General features: G+C 34.8%; 1 protein-coding gene and 2 non-coding genes across 4 annotated transcripts; 2 read left to right on the top strand and 1 right to left on the bottom strand.

Moving 5' to 3' along the window:
- Positions 1-7,324: 7,324 nt before the first annotated feature.
- Positions 7,325-7,430, bottom strand: LOC147299030 (small nucleolar RNA R71). Its single transcript, XR_015120126.1, has one exon. It is a non-coding gene; the product is annotated as a small nucleolar RNA R71 (small nucleolar RNA).
- Positions 7,431-7,921: 491 nt separating this feature from the next.
- On the top strand, positions 7,922-8,027 carry LOC147299029 (small nucleolar RNA R71). The gene has a single exon (XR_015120124.1). It is a non-coding gene; the product is annotated as a small nucleolar RNA R71 (small nucleolar RNA).
- Positions 8,028-8,277: 250 nt separating this feature from the next.
- On the top strand, positions 8,278-14,251 carry ATC (centroradiali). 2 transcript variants are annotated; one of them, XM_086250845.1, is made up of 5 exons: positions 8,278-8,311; positions 12,722-12,906; positions 13,030-13,091; positions 13,634-13,678; positions 14,035-14,251. In XM_086250845.1, exons 1-5 carry the CDS (start codon positions 8,278-8,280, stop codon positions 14,249-14,251), a joined length of 543 nt encoding a protein of 180 aa, XP_086106971.1. The 2 variants fall into 2 exon arrangements, with proteins under 2 accessions (XP_086106971.1, XP_086106979.1); XM_086250853.1 differs by lacking the exon at positions 8,278-8,311 and having other exon boundaries at positions 12,700-12,906; positions 13,634-13,674; positions 14,031-14,251.
- The last annotated feature ends 5,031 nt before the right edge of the window (positions 14,252-19,282 follow it).

The following is a 19,282-nucleotide window of genomic DNA, read 5'->3' as shown; positions in this document are numbered from 1 at the left end:
TTTTATATTTATGTAGGGGAAATCGTGCAAATTGGCTGTGGGAGATGTCAGCAACATTGTTGCATACGGTACAGTAATTGATATGGAATCGGACACAGTGCATGGTGTTCCTTTGGGTGAGGGAAACATGCGGGTTGGCATTGACATTGCTGACAAGGAAGATGCTTTGCTGCCAATTCCTGTGCGAGACGAATTAATCACAGTTGGGCAGGCTGTTGGCAGTCACGTGGCGTGGCCCCAAGAACTTGTTATTTGCATGAAGGAAAAGGTAAATGTTGCCTCACCTATGGTATTGCTTCAGGCTACATGCTTGAAACTAACCTGGTTGTTTGTATTTGATACCCTAGAAACAGATGAAGCATGTTCCTAACATGGCGAAGGAGCTATTCAAGAAGGATTCACTTGAAAAGAATGTCCCGAACAAATGCAAGTTGCTGTATCGCTTAGCATTACAAAAGATGGTCTCTAGTGGAAAGGCCATCACAGTTGACATAGAGGAACAAGTCTTTGGAGCTGTCCGAAAACTTTATATCTTGTACGAGGATATAGCTGCAGTATTGAGGATGGAGGAACTTTCAGCAACCTGCATAGTTGTGTACATGAGGTCAGTGTACTCTTTGATTCATCTACATTGTTTTTTTTCCTCATAAACTGTTGTGATACAAATGGATGCTTGAAAATTGTTAGGTACCTGTACGATAGGCTTATCGAATCCAACATGGCTGAAATGGTTGGTTTTGTGGACCCAGCACGTGTCTCTGTGGGAATTGGAAATTCAGAGAATAGATCAAAGTACCTAGCAGACAGGTTCCAGCAAGGAAAATGTGACCGTGTCTTTTTAGTGCCGTTCAATTCTAGGTAAGGGTATTTATTTGGTGAACCTGAATGTCAGTCATTTGTAATGCTATTTGTATATATGCTTCCCATACATGCCATGGTAATAATCGTTCTATTTGGTAGCAACCATTGGATTTTGACTATCATTAGCGAGGAAAAAGACGTGGTTCACATCATGGATCCTCTTCCAAAACTGACTCGTAACCAAGAATGGGTGGAAGTGGTGAATACGTAAGTTTCTGTTCCCTCATAAATTTACCAATATGCATAGTTCTTTGATAATGGAGCATAACTTGAATTTAAATTGTGGTGATCAAGTGCCATTAAAATATTCAATGGCGTTACGGGAAGGCAAGGCAGAAAAACACCACAATGGAAGAATCTCGCTGTAAGCATCGATCTATGTACTATACTTGAGTTTTTTAAGCGACTTATGTCATTCTGATTTGGACTAAGGATGCCATTGTTATATATAACTCTATGTGTGCTGTCTTTTGCTTGTATGTAGTGTCCTAAACAACCAGATGGTGTTGAATGTGCATATTATGTGATGAGGTACATGAAAGAGATCATTGAGAACACAAACCTTGCCTTTGAGACCATGGTTAGAATTCTTTTGACTATTTCAGTATATATAAATTATTATCCGATGTAATTTTGATTGCATTTTTGTTTTGGTTATGTCATCAATCTGTTATTTTGGAGATTTTGAAGTTATATATATAGGCATGTACTGCCTTTGGATATGGTGTATGATTGGCTTGAACTGCCCTGCATATATTTGTCCTTTGCATGAATGTTTGCAACTTTGCATGTTGAACTTGGAACTGCCCCTTGTCTTTAGAATTTCCAACTGCATGCAATTGACTTTTTTAATTTCATGGATATGCAGCTTAATTTATAGGAAACTTGGATATGGCTTTCTCAATCTTTAAAGTTGAAACTGGTTTTGGATTGATAGGAAACTAGGATATGGTTTTGGTTGTTGTAAATCTGGTAAATTGAACTTTAAAGCTTGCTGGACCATCACATGTACTTAAGCTTGTTGCTGGGGGCTATCACATGCAACTCTTCCTTTTGGATTTTGGGATTGCTATCAGCTGCCTAGCTTCTTTATTTGAACAATTGCATGTCTAGGTGGCTCTGATAGCATGCAGCTAGCCTTATATATATTATTTGCACTCTGCCATGTATAGGTTTTGGGATTGCAGCAAGACCATAACTTTTATCATTTGAATATATAATTGCATATCTTTTGGTGGCTGATCATGCACTTGTCTTTAATGTTTTCAGTGGTCTAAGGCGAAGAACAAGCGGTCTGGTTACACCCAAGCCCAAATTGATGAAGTCCGAGTTGAGTGGGGAGACTATGTCACCGAGCATTATTTTTAGACATGCATGTTGGTATACTGTTTTGACGTACATTTTGTGGATATGGTATTAGTGCTGCCATTCCAATCTTTTGTAGAGGAAAAGGCAGAATTTAGAACTAGCTAGCTAGCTAACTAGTGTGCATAATTTAGAACTAGCCATGCCTTATATTTTGTGCAGATTTTTGAAGTTTCTTAGGGGGTTAAAAATGGATTAGCTAGCTAGGGTTATCCCTACTTGTTGAGGGATTTGTAATTTATTTTTGTTAACTTGAATATGGTTGAAATTGGATGTTGGAAATATTGTATGAGAATGTTGGATGAAATTGATGGAAGCATTTAAATTGCACAAATTGGATGGTGCATGTTCGAATTTTGATATCAAATATTTGACAGGAAAAACTGATATCTAACAATCCATTTTAATTTTGTTTTTTTTAATTAAAAAACATTTACAATATCCGTTCAACACTGATATCTAATGTCTTAAATCTGATATTTATACAACCATATACATCGAAAAACAAAAAAATAGCGATATCTAATATAATTTTTATATCACATGGTAGCTCAAACATGATATTTATACAGGCATATACATCGAAAAACAAAATAATAGCGATATCTAATATAATTTTTATATCACATGGTAGCTCAAACATGATATTTAAAAGACTTATAATATCTGAAACAACGGACGAACAGATATCTAATCTATATAGATATATCGGTTTTATTTAAAACTCTGATGTGTTAACAATATTAAATATCGCTTTAATAAAAAAAGTGATGTAACAACTTACCAAACATAGCTTTTGCTGAGTTTACAATATCGAAAAATATAACTAAACCGATATATAATACACACTTTAATGTCAGTTTTTAAAAAACTAATGATATTGAAAGTACATTAGATATCGGAATCCATGCATATAGATAGCGGAAACTTGGAAATTCGATATATATTATGTATTAACAATATCGGAAATTAAACAAATAGGATGTCTAAGTTTTTATAAACATCGGGTAAAAACCGATATTGAAAATAGGGTACATTAGATATCACGTCTGCCCTTATCGGTCGCAAACCTAATAGACATCAGTTTTCCACTGATGTCTAATGGGGTACTTCCTAGTAGTGGACAGAGAGAGAGTGAGGGAGAGAACGAGAAGCGATTGGGAGGGGGTTGCCAAAGCAAGGAGGAGGAGGAGGTGGAGGAGGAGGAGGAGGTGGGTGGGTTGGGTGACTAACGTGGGTTGGTGGGTTCTTAGCCCTTTTTTTTTTTTTTTTCTCAATTCATCATTTTTAAAAGTTTTATTGATTTTTTTTATTATTGTTTATGCATGTGGCTCTTTTTAAACGCCAAGTGAATGCTTAGTGGTGGGTTCCACGTCATTGCTACATAAGCATTCAACAGACTTTCTAATAACTAGATTGACGGAGGTACTTAGGTGACAAGATATCATAATTAGAGTACTCTAATGCAATTTTTTGAACTTGAAGTACCAAGGTGAAAAGTGATATATAATTAAGGTACATTTTTGTAATTAACCTAGAAAAACATATATGCTCACTTTTTAGTCTTTCTAAAAGTTTTTTGGGGCTTTTTGATAGTTTTTTTTTTAATAGGTTTACCCATTTGACTAGTGTGCACGCAAGCAAAGTTCCTTAAATTGTTGAATGAGTTAGCACAATTCAAAATTTAGTTTTGTTATTTTCCTAGCATACCATTTAGTCTATTTTAGATAATATTAAGAGTGGTAAATTTCATAAACAAAAAAAAAAAAAAGAGCGTGGTAAATGTTAATTATTAATTGAATGAGTGAGAATATTAATTATTTATTGATTGATTTAGTTTTGAAGTTATTTTTATCAATTACGGTAAAGAAATATTTGGTATTGGATCCAAAAAGTTATTTCAAAGAACAAAATGGTAGCAAGAAATAATATACCTACTTTTTTAAAAAACGCATAATTTACCTAACTTTTTTGACAAACACATAATTTACTTGTGTACTTGGTTGTAACTTGTAAGTATAAATTTTGTGTTTTGTGTTAGCTTGGTTGTACATATAAGCTAGTGTACCTATATGATGTAAGTTCTTTAATTGTAGTTACATTGATTGTAGAAATTTGGAGATATTATTAATAGGGAAAATTTTAGCAAAATGACTCGAATTTTACATCGATTTCTAGTTGAGGATGCGACATTCAAAGTGTTCCAATTAAGAACTCATAATTTACTTAAGCACCAATTAAGGACTCTCCGTTAATTTTCCACTAATAGTCGTTAAAAATTGGTCTTGTGACCCACACATGACTAATTTTTAGGAGTAAAAATGTCTTTTTAATCAATGTTAAAAAATTAAAATAATTATAAATAAAAAAAACTATAGTAGAAAAAAATTGAAAATTAAAGAAAAAAAATTAAAAACAAACTGAAAGCTAAAAAACAAAAACAAACTAAAAGAAGAAAAAAAAATTAAACTTAAACAAGAAAAAAATTAAAAACAAACTAAAACAAGAAAAAAAAAAAAAAAGGGAGAAGCAGACCCTCTGTCACTCATCCCAACCCTCTACCGCCGCCGGCTTAACAAGACCCATCTCAGGCCGGCCCAACCCACCCAGAATCCGAAAAGACCAGTCAACCGAGACATTGACAACCATGCCACATCATCACATGACATGGACCTCACATGCAGGCCATGCACCAAGGCCATGCGCTTAACTCTAGCCCACAAGGAGGGGCCCAAGTCCACATTCAAGGAGCCCAAACACTAAGCCCATGCGCCTATTCCTTGCCCTAGAAGACTTTCCTTATGCTAAAATCCAAATTTGGAAAGAAGATCTTGGAAGATTCAGTCAAAGATCACAAGAAGTTCTTAATTGAAAAAAAAAAAAGTCAAAACCCAGAAAATCTTAGCATGAATTTCGACTTAAAGTCTACACATCTATAGATCAAACTAGATGTTTTATAATATATCGTTAGAAAGGTACGGATGTTAGCTTCGTAGAGGATTTTACGGATCTCAATTCTGAGGTGTCTAGCTCAATATATGGTGGTTTTTTTTTTTTTTTTGACCAATGAATATATGGTGGTTTTAGTAGATGTAGAGCAGCAGTTCCGTAAACAGAAAAATAAATGACGCCCAAAATAGCCCAAAACAGCCCAAGACCCATCTTTTGCCACAAAACCCTAGCTTTAGGGGACAAGGAAAGCTTCACATCCTCACTCCTATATAAAGACCTCATTCCTTCATCTCACAAGACACTTGTTACTTTTCACATTTTCAAATTTTCAAAGAGAGGGAGAGAGAGAGAGAGAGAGAGAGAGAGAAAAGTCAACATCAAGAGTGACCAAGAAGGAGATAGCCTTTTGCCGCAAGCCTTAGCTAACCCTAGCCATGAGGAATTGCTTGTGTGGTCTGTCTCTTGCTCTTTCTTGTGCCGAACCTTCCTTTGTGATTTCTCTTTGTTTTTTTTTTAATTGTTAGTTTAATTTAGTGTGTTATTCAACAATGGATTGAGATTTTATTTATAGTATGTTTATTTGGTTTATGAATTTCTTTATGAGTTAGTTTAATTGTTATTGTATGTTAAGATGATGATGAAGTTCTTATTATTCAATCAATGTTGACTTATGGTTAATGAAATAAAGCTCTGTGATTTAATGTGATGTTTGCATACAATAAATTTCTTTTGTCTAGTTTAATTGATACTATTTGTTTGAATTCTTTGGCTGGCAACCTTAGGGTTGTTTGTATCTAGAAATTGTTATGAAATTGAGAGGTGATAATCAAGCTAATCAATTCAATAGGTAACAATGAGGTATCCTAAGAACTTATCTTTGATAAATAGTTTTCATAGAGGTCATATAGATTGATTATCAAGATACTATCATGCTCTATGTGTTTGTCGTTTTCATATAATCTTAATGACTCTTGCATGGTTAACATTTAGGAAGACGATAATCACGTTATCTAAGAACATGTGAGTTAACTAGGTTAAGTTGCGATAATCAAGCTCTTAATTTATGAATAAGGAAAACAATAGTTAGGGAGTGTTCAATAACCAAGGCCTTTCGGCTAGCAAACTTTATTGTATGTGTTTACATTGAATTGCATGTCACCATAATAGTTGCACTCTTATAATATGTGATGGATTCTGATTTCTTAACATTGCAAGGCAATTGGGTGTGTTCGTTGGTATGTGGGTGCATGAGTAAGTGTTTCAACCTAATCAAAACCCCCTTATTGTGTGTGTGTGTTGGTGGATAAGTTGAATTGATTTGATGTGTATTTAATCATTCCTGGTGGGATCGATCTTGTACTTGCATTCTTTGCTATTAATGTTATTTGTGCACTTGCGAGTATACTTATAATTGAGTTATTTAATTCGTTCTAAGAAAACAACAAATTTTTGGCGCTGTTGCCTGGGAATAGTGCTAAATATCATCGAATTGGTTTAATTTATCATTGTAATTAAGTTAGAATAGTTATTTTCTTTATATTTGGTTTTTAGGTCTTAATAAATGCCGATTTTTTTACAATAGTCTTTTCTACTGATTTGTAGTTGCTGATAGTGTTGAGTACTTGTTTATGAGTTCTAATCTTGAGATAAGATACGAAGAAGCCCTAACACAAGCTCTCGAAGCATCAAGAAAGGGGGTGAGAAGCCCTAGTGTTGTTAGTGCATCCAAATCAGGTTCTGAAGAATAAGAGAACATGGGTGATCAGAATGAGGAAGAAGCCAGCCCTAGCCGCCCCTTGAGTTATTTGTCATCACCATCCTTGCCCGCCCAACCATCATGCATTAGCTATGCTCCCGTGACCAATGATTTTGAGATCAAGAGTGGAACAATTCATCTATTGCCAAGCTTTCATGGATTGGTAGAGGAAAATCCGATTCATCACTTGAAGGAATTTCTTGGGGGTGAGTGAGACTCCCAAGCATAAGGGGATTGATGAGAATCAATATCGTCTTCGTTTGTTCCCGTTTTCATTGAAGGATAAGGCCAAGAAGTGGTTATTCTCTCTTCCAAGTGTATCCATCTCGACATGAGATGATCTATTTGACAAATTCTTGAAGAAAGTTTTTCTCGCTACCAAGACAAATGAGATAAGGAAAGAAATCTTCCGTTTTGTACAAACGGCCAATGAACCGTTTCATGAGACATAAGAGTGCTTCAATGAGTTATTGAATATTTGTCCCCATCATAATTTTGAGTCATGGTACTTGATGAGCTATTTTTATCAAGGATTGTTAGAGAGGGACCAATCAATGGGTGATGCTGCATGTGAAGGTTCTTTTTTAGCAAAGATTAATGAAAAGGCTAAGGAGTTGGTTGAGTCGTTGGCACTCAATTCTTAACAATGGAACTTCAATCGCACAAGGGGAGCTCAAAGAGAGGAATTTACAAGGTTGCAACCGTACCTAGTGCCATAAATTCAGTGCCGAAATCCTAATTTGGAAAGAAGATCTCTGAAGATCTATGGCACTAGGTACGGCTGCAACCTCATAAATTCCTCTCTTTGATACTCCCCTTGCACGATTAAAGTTCCATTGTTGAGAATTCAGTGTCAACGACTTAAACAACTCCTTAGCCTCTTCATTAGTCTTTGCCATAAAAGAACCTCCACATGCGGCATTACCCATTAATTGGTCCCTCTCTAACAATCCTTGATAAAAACAGCTTATCAAGTACCATGGCTCAAAATTATAATGGGGACAAATATTTAGCAACTCATTGAAGCACTCCCATGTCTCATGAAACGGTTCATCGGCCTTTTGTACAAAACTTAAGATTTCTTTCCTTATCTCATTTGTCTTGGCAGCATGAAAGAATTTCTTCAAGAATTTGTCAGATTAATCATCCCATATCGAGATGGATGCACTTGGAAGAGAGAATAACCACTTCTTGGCCTTATCCTTCAATGAAAACGGGAACGAACGAAGACAATATTGATTCTCATCAATCCCCCTATACTTGGCAGTCTCACTCACCCCACGAAATTCCTTCAAGTGATGAAACGGATCTTCCCCTACCAATCCATGAAAGCTCAGCACTAGATGAATTATTCCACTCTTGATCTCAAAATCATTGGTCACGGGAGCATAGCTAAAACATGATGGCTACGCAGACAAGGATGGTGATGACAAATAACTCAAGGGGCAGCTAGGGTTGGCTTATTCTTCATTCTGATCACTTGTGTTCTCTTCTTCTTCAGAACCTGATTCGGATGCACTAACAACACTAGGGCTTCTTACACCCTTTCTTGATGCTTCAAGAGCTTGTGCTAAGGCTTCTTTATATCTTATCTCAAGATTAGAACTCATAAACAAGTACTCAACACAATCAGCAACCACAAATCAGTAGAAAAGACACTTGTAAAAAAATCAGCATTTATTAAGACCAAAAAACCAAATATAAAGAAAATAACTATTCTAACTTAATTACAATGATAAATTAAACCAATTCGATGATATTTAGCAACTATTATGGTGACATGCAATTCAATGTAAACACATACAATAAAGTTTGTCAGCCGAAAGGCCCTGATTATCGGACACTCCCTAAGTATTGTTTTTCTTATTCATAAATTAAGAGCTTGATTATCGATCGCTACTTAACATAGTTAACTCACATGTTCTTTGATAACTTGATTATCGTCTACCTAAGTGTTAATCATGCTAGATTCATTAATATGAAAACGGAAAACACATAGAGCATGATAGTATCTTGATTATCAATCTATATGACATCTATGAAACCTATTTATCAATGATAAGTTCTTAAGATACCTCCTTATTACCTACTAAATTGATTAGCTTGATTATCAACTATCAATTTCATAACAATTCTAGATGCAAACAACCCTAAGGTGGCCAGCCAAAGAATGCAAACAAATATTATCAATTAAACTAGACAATAGGAGTTAATTGCATGCAAACATCACATTAAATCACACGGCTTTATTTCATTAACCATAAGTCAACATTGATCAAAAAATAAGAACTTCATCATCATCATCTTAACATGCAATAACAATTAAACTAACACATAAAGAAATTCAGAAACCAAAGAAACATATATTATAAATAAAATCTCAATCCATTGTTGAATAACACACTAAATTAAACTAACAATTAAAACAAAAGAAAACAAAGAGAAATCACAAAGGAAGGTGCAGCACAAGAAGGAGCAAGAGAGAGACCACACAAGCAATTCCTTACGGATAGGGTTAGCTAGGGCTTGCGGCAAAAGACTCTCTCCTTCTCGATCACTCTTGATGTTGACTTCTCTCTCTCTCTCTTTGAAATTCTGAAAATGTGAAAAGTAACAAGTGTCTTGTGAGATGAGGAGGTGAGGCTTTCCTTGTCCCTTAAGGCTAGGGTTTTGCAGCAAAGGATGGGCCTTAGGCTGTTTTGGGCTATTTTGGGCGTCACTTATTTTTCTGTTCGCGAAACTGTTGTGCTACCTCCACTAAAGTTGCCATATGTTGAGCTAGACACCTCAAAATCAAGATCCGTAAAATTTCTTGCGAAGCTAACATCCAAACCTTTCCAACGATATATTATACAACACCTAGTTCAATCTATACATGTGCAGACTTCAAGTCGAAATTCATGCTCAAATTTTCAGGGTTTTGACTTCTTTTTGAGTTAAGGACTCCTTATGATCTTTGACTGAATCTTCCAAGATCTTCTTTCCAAATTAGAATTTCAGTATTGAGAAAGTCTTCTAGGGCAATGAATAGGTGCATGAGCTTAGTCTTTGGGTTCCTTGAATATGGACTTGGGCCCCCTAGCTCATTGTGGGCTAGAGTTAGGCGCATGGCCTTAGTGCATGACCTGCATGTGAGGTCCATGTCATGTGATGATGTGGCATAGTTGACCATTGACTTTGACCTTTGGCCAAAAATCAACCTTGCCTAAAAAAATTCTCCCAAAGATTATGTCCAAGATTCTCTAAAGATTCTTTCTAGATTTTAAATTCTTCTAGAAGATTCCCTCAAGAATTTAAAATCTAGAAAGAATCTTTAGAGAATTGCCCCATTATGCTTATTTCTTCATCAATGCTTTTTTTGACCTACAAAATACTGAAACAAACTAACAAGATATAAAATATTGAGTTCTTGCACTCTAGGTTAGGGAGTTAGTATTATATAATGATGCAAAATAAACACTCAACAATCAATAACTTTCTCTTAGTTCTTCAATGGACGATCTACTACTCCCTCTTAGTTGCAGATGCTCATGATTTGATTCGAAAGCCAAACCACTCTATTCTTTATTCATAGATTTACAACTTCTTTACAATTTCTTCAATTACAAGCTCTTAATCATAGCAATTATGTTATATAGCTTTTCTACACAATTTTTTCATTAGTTTGTCTTGCATCTGGAAGAGCAAGAAGCTAATAACACATGTAATTGAGAACATGGATAGAAATTTGGGAAATATTCACCCAATATATTTTCGAAAATTCTGTGAATATTTGGGAATCAATTCCAAATCAATATGGAAGATGGACCATAATTCTTGATCTTTCAATTCTAGACGAAAAGTTGGGTCGGTTCCACCTACATTTATGAGAAAGCGAATTAAAGTAAGTCAATTACAAGTTTTAAAGGTTATATCAATTTACATTAAATTTTTGTGATTTTTTACTTCTCTTTCTTCTTCTTTGTTTTTTTTTTTTAATTTTTTTTTTTTTGGCCTAAGCAGTTGCTTTGTGTTTACCAACCTATTTATCTGTTGCCACGTCTTAGTACACCTTAAATATACCAATTTATGTATTGGTAAAATTAAGATGTACCAGTTTAGGTGTTGGTACAATTAAAATGTACCAACTCACGTATTGGTACAATTAAAATGTATCAACTCACGTATTAGTATAATTAAAATGTATCAACTCACGTATTGGCACACATTGCTACAATTAAAATGTGTCAAATCCAAGCATTGGTACAACTAAAATGTACCAATTCGCTTGTTAGTACAATTGAAATGCACCAAACGCCAGTATCTAAACTGAGGCCGAGTGCTCGGACATCTATATATATATTTGGGATATATATATGTACACACATATATTATACCTTAGATATTCCAATCTCCAAAGTTGTGAGATTTTTAAAATTCAAATCTTATAAATTTTGGAAAGTTAATCCCTTAAATTGTGAGATTTAAATGTAATGAATTATCAGTTTAAATTATATTAAATAATAAAATGGGCAATTTAATTTGAAATACAAAACTCTTACGTGGTATAAAAGGACGTACTTGATCAAAAACCCTAAAATCATTACTAGTCTTAGTCTAAGAAAAGTTTATAAAATATATTGAACCTTATAAGGCTCTATTTCGTATCCTATTCAATTTTTTTTTTCAAAAATTAATATTTTTTTTGGAAGGCTTAGAGTTCAGTCCATTTTATGAGCATTTCTTAGATTAAGACCGGGTGAATTAGGGTTTTTAATTAAGTCTTTTTATTTTTCTTCTTTAACGACTTTATGTTCGGTTTTAACTCCAAGATTTTGGGTCAAATCCCACTCTACACCCTAGGAGGGGAAATACCCTTCAAATAGGGGGAAATACCCTTCAAATCGAGGAAGGACTTTATTGAATTAAAAATATTTTATTATAAATTATTATGAATTTTAAAACACCTCCGGTCTCCATCTAAAAACGATTTTTCTAAATAACCTAAATCTAATTATCTCTTCTTTTTTTTAATGTGAATTTTCAAAATTAATTTTTAAAATTTGAAATTATTTGGTATGAAATTTGAAAACAATTTGTAAATTTTAAAAATAATGTCAGCTAAAAAATGAAGAAGTGTAAGAAAGAGAGAGGAGAAAAATGATGTTTTATCTTTTTTAAAAAGTGACCTGTTTTTTAAAATAGTATACCAAACATGTTTTCTTTACTAAAACACGTCTTCTTGTTTTTGAAAAAAAAAAAAAAAATTTGAATAAGATACCAGACTGGCCCTAACTTTTAAGTCTCCCTTTGATTTATTGTCTTCTATTATAAAACCAAATAATTTTTATTTTAGGTGGCTGAAATTTTTGAATTTGAGCCTAATTCAGTAATAAAAAAGTCAATCGGTTAGAAGAACGAAAAATTGAGTGGGACAAGTCTACATTCAATTAACCCTTAAATTAAAGATATATAGATTTTTTCCTGTTATAATCAACGTCATCATTAGACTCATGTAAAAGACAATAGTGGCGTTTTAAGGATAGCCTAATTAAAGTACCCTAAAAGTTTATTAGCTAAAGAAAACACTATGCTAACCTTTTTATGGATGTTCCACTTCTTATTAAACTTTGTGTAAACCCATTCCCTTTGAACTTTCATGAATCCTGTGTAGCTTCAAGTGGGTTCATATATCTCAACACTATAAATATGGGGTATCTCCTTCTGAGCCAGTTAAGAAAACCTGCTTCCTCAAGAAAAACACAAAAGGTTCTCTATAGATTTCTAATTTCATGGCAATGATGTCAGATCCTCTAGTGGTTGGGAGAGTGATTGGAGATGTAGTTGACTATTTCTCCTCATGTGTTCAAATGACTGTCACTTACAACTTCAACAAGAAGGTCTATAATGGGCATGAGCTGTTTCCTTCCTCAGTAACCATCAAGCCTAAGGTTGAGGTTCAAGGAGGAGATTTGAGGTCTTTCTTTACACTGGTAAATATATATATATATTCATGTCTCCCAGGTGTTCTTATTTTCCTTCCTTGATATCATTTTCTAAGTATGGATTTAACTAATTTGAAGCAATCAATGTTTTCATTTTTTTTCTGGTTGCAGGTGATGACCGACCCAGATGTTCCTGGTCCTAGTGACCCATACCTGAAGGAGCACTTACACTGGTAAACCCTTAAGCATTAATCCTCCACAATTTCTACGATCTGAATAATTAATTAGCAGGAAAAGAATTAAATTAAATTAAGGACAAACATTTGCCACTAATACTCATACTTCCAACTAACTAATAAAGTACTTGTGCCGAAAGGGCAATGAAATTAAATTATGAAAGTGAAAACCTTTTCCCCTTAGAAATAATTAATTATATGTAGATTAAACTAGATATGTTTTTCTTTGAGTCTTGTTATTCTTTTGTTTTAATAAGTTTGTAATTAAGTTTACATAATTGACTTGGTACATCTATACTTTTCCTTTTGGTGTTAGCTAGCTTGATCTATTATGGAGAGAATTTTCAATTAATTTCCTTTAATTATATTTTTTGGCAAACCCAATTACATGGCAACATGAGATGAAATATTGAAGAGGTTTCAATACACGTGCATTTTACTTTTAGTATGCTACTTGGTTAACGTACAATTATTAATTTGGACTAATTATTTGCCATCTCTTCTGACAAAAAAAAACCATCATTGGCCAAATCTTACAGGATAGTGACCGACATCCCAGGCACAACTGATAACACTTTTGGTAAGTCCCTTCATGTGAGAGATGATAGTATTTTTGGAGTGCGAGTAAAATTATATAAACCTTTAAATTTATATTATATGATTAAGAGTAAAACAAGTCAAAAGTACTCAAAGAACAGAATCCAACTCATAAATTAAAATAGACTTTTGATTTGCTATTTTATAGTTATGTGATGATAATTAATTAATGAGTAATGAAATTGTTTGTATCGCATGAAATTATAGCCATCAATTGGGTGTTTTAATACATATTTGGACTAAAACATCTAATTAATGGCTGTCACTTCATTTGATCCAAGTAATTTACTGGGCCAAATAGCATTGCTCTTAATTAATTAATGAAAAATACACATGCAGGAAGGGAGGTGGTGAAATATGAAATACCGAGGCCAAACATAGGGATCCACAGGTTTGTGTTCCTTCTGTTCAAGCAGAAAGGCAGGGAAACACTAGTCGTCCCTCCTTCTTCAAGGGACAACTTCGACACTCGAAAATTTGCAGAAGCATACGACCTTGGCCTTCCTGTCGCTGCTGTCTTCTTCAATGCCCAAAGGGAAACTGCTGCCAGAAGACGCTAATTATGTAGCTACAATTGTTGGAGATCGGGCACTTCAAATTGATGGATATATATAGCTACAATAATAAACAAGTACCCTCTCACTTTATTATTATTAACCTAATAAAACCATCAATTAGCATGTATTAATTAGTAGTACATTTCTAGTTTATGGTTTTGTAACTTTATGTATGCATCTTTCTAAAATAATTAGATACATAAAATAAAGAAACCAATTTCTACTTTTTGTAATTGTACTTTGTATAAGGCATGCCCTAATAATGAGTCTCTGCATGGAGGCACTGGAGGGTGTTCAGTTTATAATAGTTGCTAGCTCACACAGCTTTGGGTGACATTTTGTCAGTGTGAAGAGATAAGGTACTATAGGTGTCAAAAGACTAGGTTCAACCTCTAATGGGTAAATTTTTGTCACGTTTTTTTAACCCCTAGGTCACAGACCACAGTACAAGTTTTCACCTTTGATATGGAAAAGATAGAAACCATAGAATAGCTTCCTTTGGGAAAATCTACTTTCAGTGCTAGCTGAAATAATAAGAATGCTTGATAATAGCGTCTCTTCTGAATCAACAGAAAACATGCACTAGACAAATTAGCATGTGCAGCTTCTGAACTAGTACAAAGTCAAATAGATCGATGGACAGGACGTTCAGCCTTTATGTGATGTTTCATAAAATGATCGAGCACGTTCTTCCTTAATTACCATTTACAAATCAAGGATCGATATTCTTTGAAATTATATGATCTAGAAATGAAGTCTATGGTTATCCACAATTGCACATCCATGCATGGCTTCATCAGTATAAGAGAAGAGAGAGGGAAGATCGAGCTCCATGCGACGGCTCAATTAACTCTCTCTAGAGAAAGAACTTCTCTCGGCCAAAATGATATATATGGGGTGCTCATCAATTGGGGCATAAATTGAGAAAGAGTCAGCGTGTTGGGCCAAAGCCGATTGATGAGTCCATTCACGAATTTTGATGGGCTCACACTCATTACATATGTCAATATTATTTTCATTTTAGTTATTCAAATTGACAAAACAAGTATGAGATCGGTTAAGATTTTCTTTTTCTTTTTTTGGTCAAATTAATTAGAATTAAGATAAGTTAACAGCTGGTTTACTTCCAAAATAACAAGAAAAACTAGACAATATCCCATGGGTGCGTCTTCATGACATACATCATTCTCATAGTAGAATTTTCAGTAAACAAACGTGAAAGGAAAACACAACAAACTGATCGATGCTGTCCCAATGTCCCATATTATTGAAGCTAAATAATTTATCCAAAATAGCATCCAATTCTATCTTAGACTGTCCCATCGGTCTCAAGACATGTGTTCATGCTTATTCTTATCAATTTGGTCTAGTGAGACTAGGGAGGACCCCCTATCCCCTAATCCGCGAAATAAATCATATAAAATTGGATTCCTTTGTTTATTAAATTATTATTATTATTAGCTTCCTACAGATGAACTAGGACCCAAAAAAGACTAGACAGAACATAAGCAGCAGGATACATATAACATATAACATATAGGCTATTGCAGCAGATGAACAACAAAGGGAACTGATTAAGCTGAGGACAACCTCTGCTCTTAATGTCATGCCGAGTGTCTCAAAGTTACGCTCTCAAATCTCAACCCTCCTCTCCTCGATCACCTAGGGACCATGGATATATGTATAGCATTCAAATGTAATATTGATTAGACAGTACTTGCATTCAGACCCAAAAGAGAGACAGTACTTGCAACTTGTAAGCTTGCATGTCTTTAATTTTGCCTCCCTTGCCTTTTCACAATGCAACATTGCAACTCTGCCTAGAGAGAGAGAGAGAGAGAGAGAGAGAGAGAGAGAGGCCCTACAAGTCTTTCACTTTTCAGCAGTTATGGATGACACAATCTGACCAAAAAGACAGAAACAAAAAGAAAAAGAAAGAGAAACAGTAGCCCATCAATTTGCTACAAGGATTCAAATTTATTTGAATAAGTTTAGGGGAATACAATGGGCCAAAACGAGTCGGCCCGATCCGACACAAGCCCGGTCAAGCACAATTTTAAATGAGCTCTTCAAGAATGATTTGATGGACCTGAGGTTTTTAGTCCAACCCGGTCCGGCACAATTAATTTTGGATAGCGTTTGAACCTTGAAGTTATTCGACCAAACAAAAAAGAACCTTAACAACATCCAATACCTCTTAGCTCTTCACACCAGCCAAACCTCTTAGCTCTTCACACCATCCAATACCATTTAACTATTAAGCCTATGTTGAACCATAAATTTTTTTTTCAAAAAGAGAGTAAGAAAGAGATCGAAAGATATTGATAGAGCTCATATTGGGAGCATTCAAAGAGGAGAAAGCTTAAAAGAAATAGCCCCACGTGCTACGCATAAAAGAAGTCTAGGTACGTGGTCTCTTTGGTTCAAGATGTCCAACTTCAAATCAGCTAGCTGAGTGCTTTGATAGGGGTGGGCATTTTAACGGTGCACCGCTAAAATTGGCCGGACCGCACCGGTAAAACACCGCAAAAACCATATTGACAAAAAAAAGTCAACACCGCAAAAAAAAAATCGAACTGTACCGGTTCCACACTTCATTTAACCAAACCGCACCGAACCGCACCACATAAATAAAACAAATATATATTTTTATATTTTATACCATTTTTATACATATATATACCATTTTTATATACTTTTTATAAACATTTTTATGTTCATTAACTTGTAGTTGTAGTCACTAGTTGTATAATTGTATTTATTTTTAACTTTTAAGTTTTAAGCACTAAGCAGGTAAGCATGTAAGCAGGTTAAACAAAGTTCAATGTGTGAGCCTTTTTGGTTAAATTCATTAAATCAACTTGTAAACTTGTTTTTTTTTTTTGCCAAAACTTGTTAATTAGGTTGGGTTTGCATCATTAAAATAATTGGGTTTAGGCTTAAAAAAACAAATATGAAGCCTAAAAGTACCAATCTGAATAATAGCTCATTAGGCCCAAAATCGTAATGGAGAACCGAACCATACCTTCAATGGTTTGGTTTGGTTTGGTTTTTCTTCTCCCTTCCTAGTTTTTAGCACCGAACCGCACCGTATAGAAACGACCGGCGAGGCGCACGGTTCTGGGGGTGAACCAGGCCGAACCGCACCGCGCCCACCCCTACTATTTGAAATGACGTTTCTAGCCAACTGCATGATTCATGATTAACATGCATTCAAATGAAAGATAAGGAAAATTGAAATGGTGAAGTGGTGGAGTGATCGACACCACTTATCTCTAATTTTGTGCTGCAGTTTGAAAATAGATAAATGCACTTGAATAGAGATAAAAGTTGCAGGAAAGAAAAAAAAAAAAAAAAAGATAAACTCATTTCAATTAAAGAATGTGATAAGCTCATTTTTGAATCAATGCCTATCTTTATCTTCATTTGAGCTGATCTCTAGTGGCCTATAAAAGGAGCATGAGATGGGGATCCAGAAAAAAAAAAAAAAAAAAAAAAAATGGTGCTGCAGAGTGATTATTCAAGGTACTCTTGCATGGAGGTGCCGGATTTCTCTTTAGATGGCCATGGTCATCTTAACAGGGTAATGACGTACGCTACTCCTTACCATTTGCTGTCTCTCCACCATGTTGATGTTTAAATAGCAGTAGGCTATTGGGTTGGATGGTGCCTTTGGGCACCATGAACTCATTGACGTGCTGCCATTTTAGTGGTGACTTTTGTCACTACACCCAAATCGGTGTCCTCGCGACACTACAAATATATGGTTACCCAAACGTAACCATGGATTCTAAACAAATCCTTGGGAGTCCTTTTGGATTCTAAATGAATCCGGAAAGCCCCAATTCTTTTGGATTCTAAATGAATCCATAAAAGAAAACTCTCTCAAATCCTTATCCAAAACAACAGCAAAAAAATCATTCTCTTCTGTAGCCAGCAAAGAAAACAAGGCTCTTTCATTTTTCCTTTAAATAAACAATTAAGGAAAACAAAAAGAGAAAGCCAAGCAAAAAAAAAAAAATTGGCTGGTCTTATTGCTCTCTGTGTTAATTACAAATCACGCACAAAGTAAAAAAAATATAGTAATATCACTTTCTTTGCTGCAACATAGGACCCTCTACTAATTTGTACATTTCCCCATTATTCAATATCACTTTCTTTTTTTCCCTTTCATCTTGTATTGTGTTTGTTTATATTTCTTAAATATTTTGGGTTCGTTTCTTTATGTACGAAATCTATTCAGCTGCGGAGTTTGTTAATGTTAAGATCACAATAATTCTGCAATTTAAGAAATAGTTGGTATTTGGCGGGGAGCTTAGGATTTGATTAATTTCATTGTGCTTGGACGTTTTGAGCCATAAATATGGTTATAGATTTCATGATAGAATTAGTTACAGTATTAATGGGAGCTTTTATGTTATACTCTTTGTTACTACTAGTAAGAGGCCGGGTTGAATCACTGCTCATTTCTGCTTATATCTGATTTGGGAGAATTAGACACTTCTCAGAATGTAAAGAGTAAGACTGGTTCAATATTGGGGAATTTGCGTGCAAGCTGGGTGAATGTGTTTAGTTGGTTTATTTGATATGCATGATTGTGTTGCCTATGTGATGCTTCATGTTTCTATTAAGACCGTCAATGCTAGATACCAACACATTCATGTGTAAATGAAACCCACAACTTCATTCCACCTATGGTCATCTTTTGAATTACGCCACTGGGGTGGGCCACCCTCAAGACCATTTATTATCAAAGAGAATAACGTACTTACCAGAAATAGGGATACCACAGCTGGTATCCCCTCTCTCTTTCTCTCTCTCTCTCCTCTCCTCTTCTCTCCTCTCCTTCTGCTCTTTTTCTCTCACTACCTATACACAAGTATGTCCCTATCACAGGGGCAGACAAGTTATTCTCATTATCCAAACCATGAATTTATGTTTTAAGCTAGTATTTGTGGCCGGAATTTTTTTATTGAGCTCATTAATTATTAGGTACTGACAAATTCTTTTATTACTCAAACACACCCAAAGCCT

The sequence above is a fragment of the Dryas octopetala genome, chromosome 1 (assembly GCF_963921425.1).
Source record: "Dryas octopetala chromosome 1, drDryOcto1.1, whole genome shotgun sequence".
NCBI lineage: Eukaryota > Viridiplantae > Streptophyta > Magnoliopsida > Rosales > Rosaceae > Dryas > Dryas octopetala.
The sequence above is the reverse complement of the archived record's forward strand: the minus strand, read 5'-3'. Positions and strand labels throughout refer to the sequence as shown.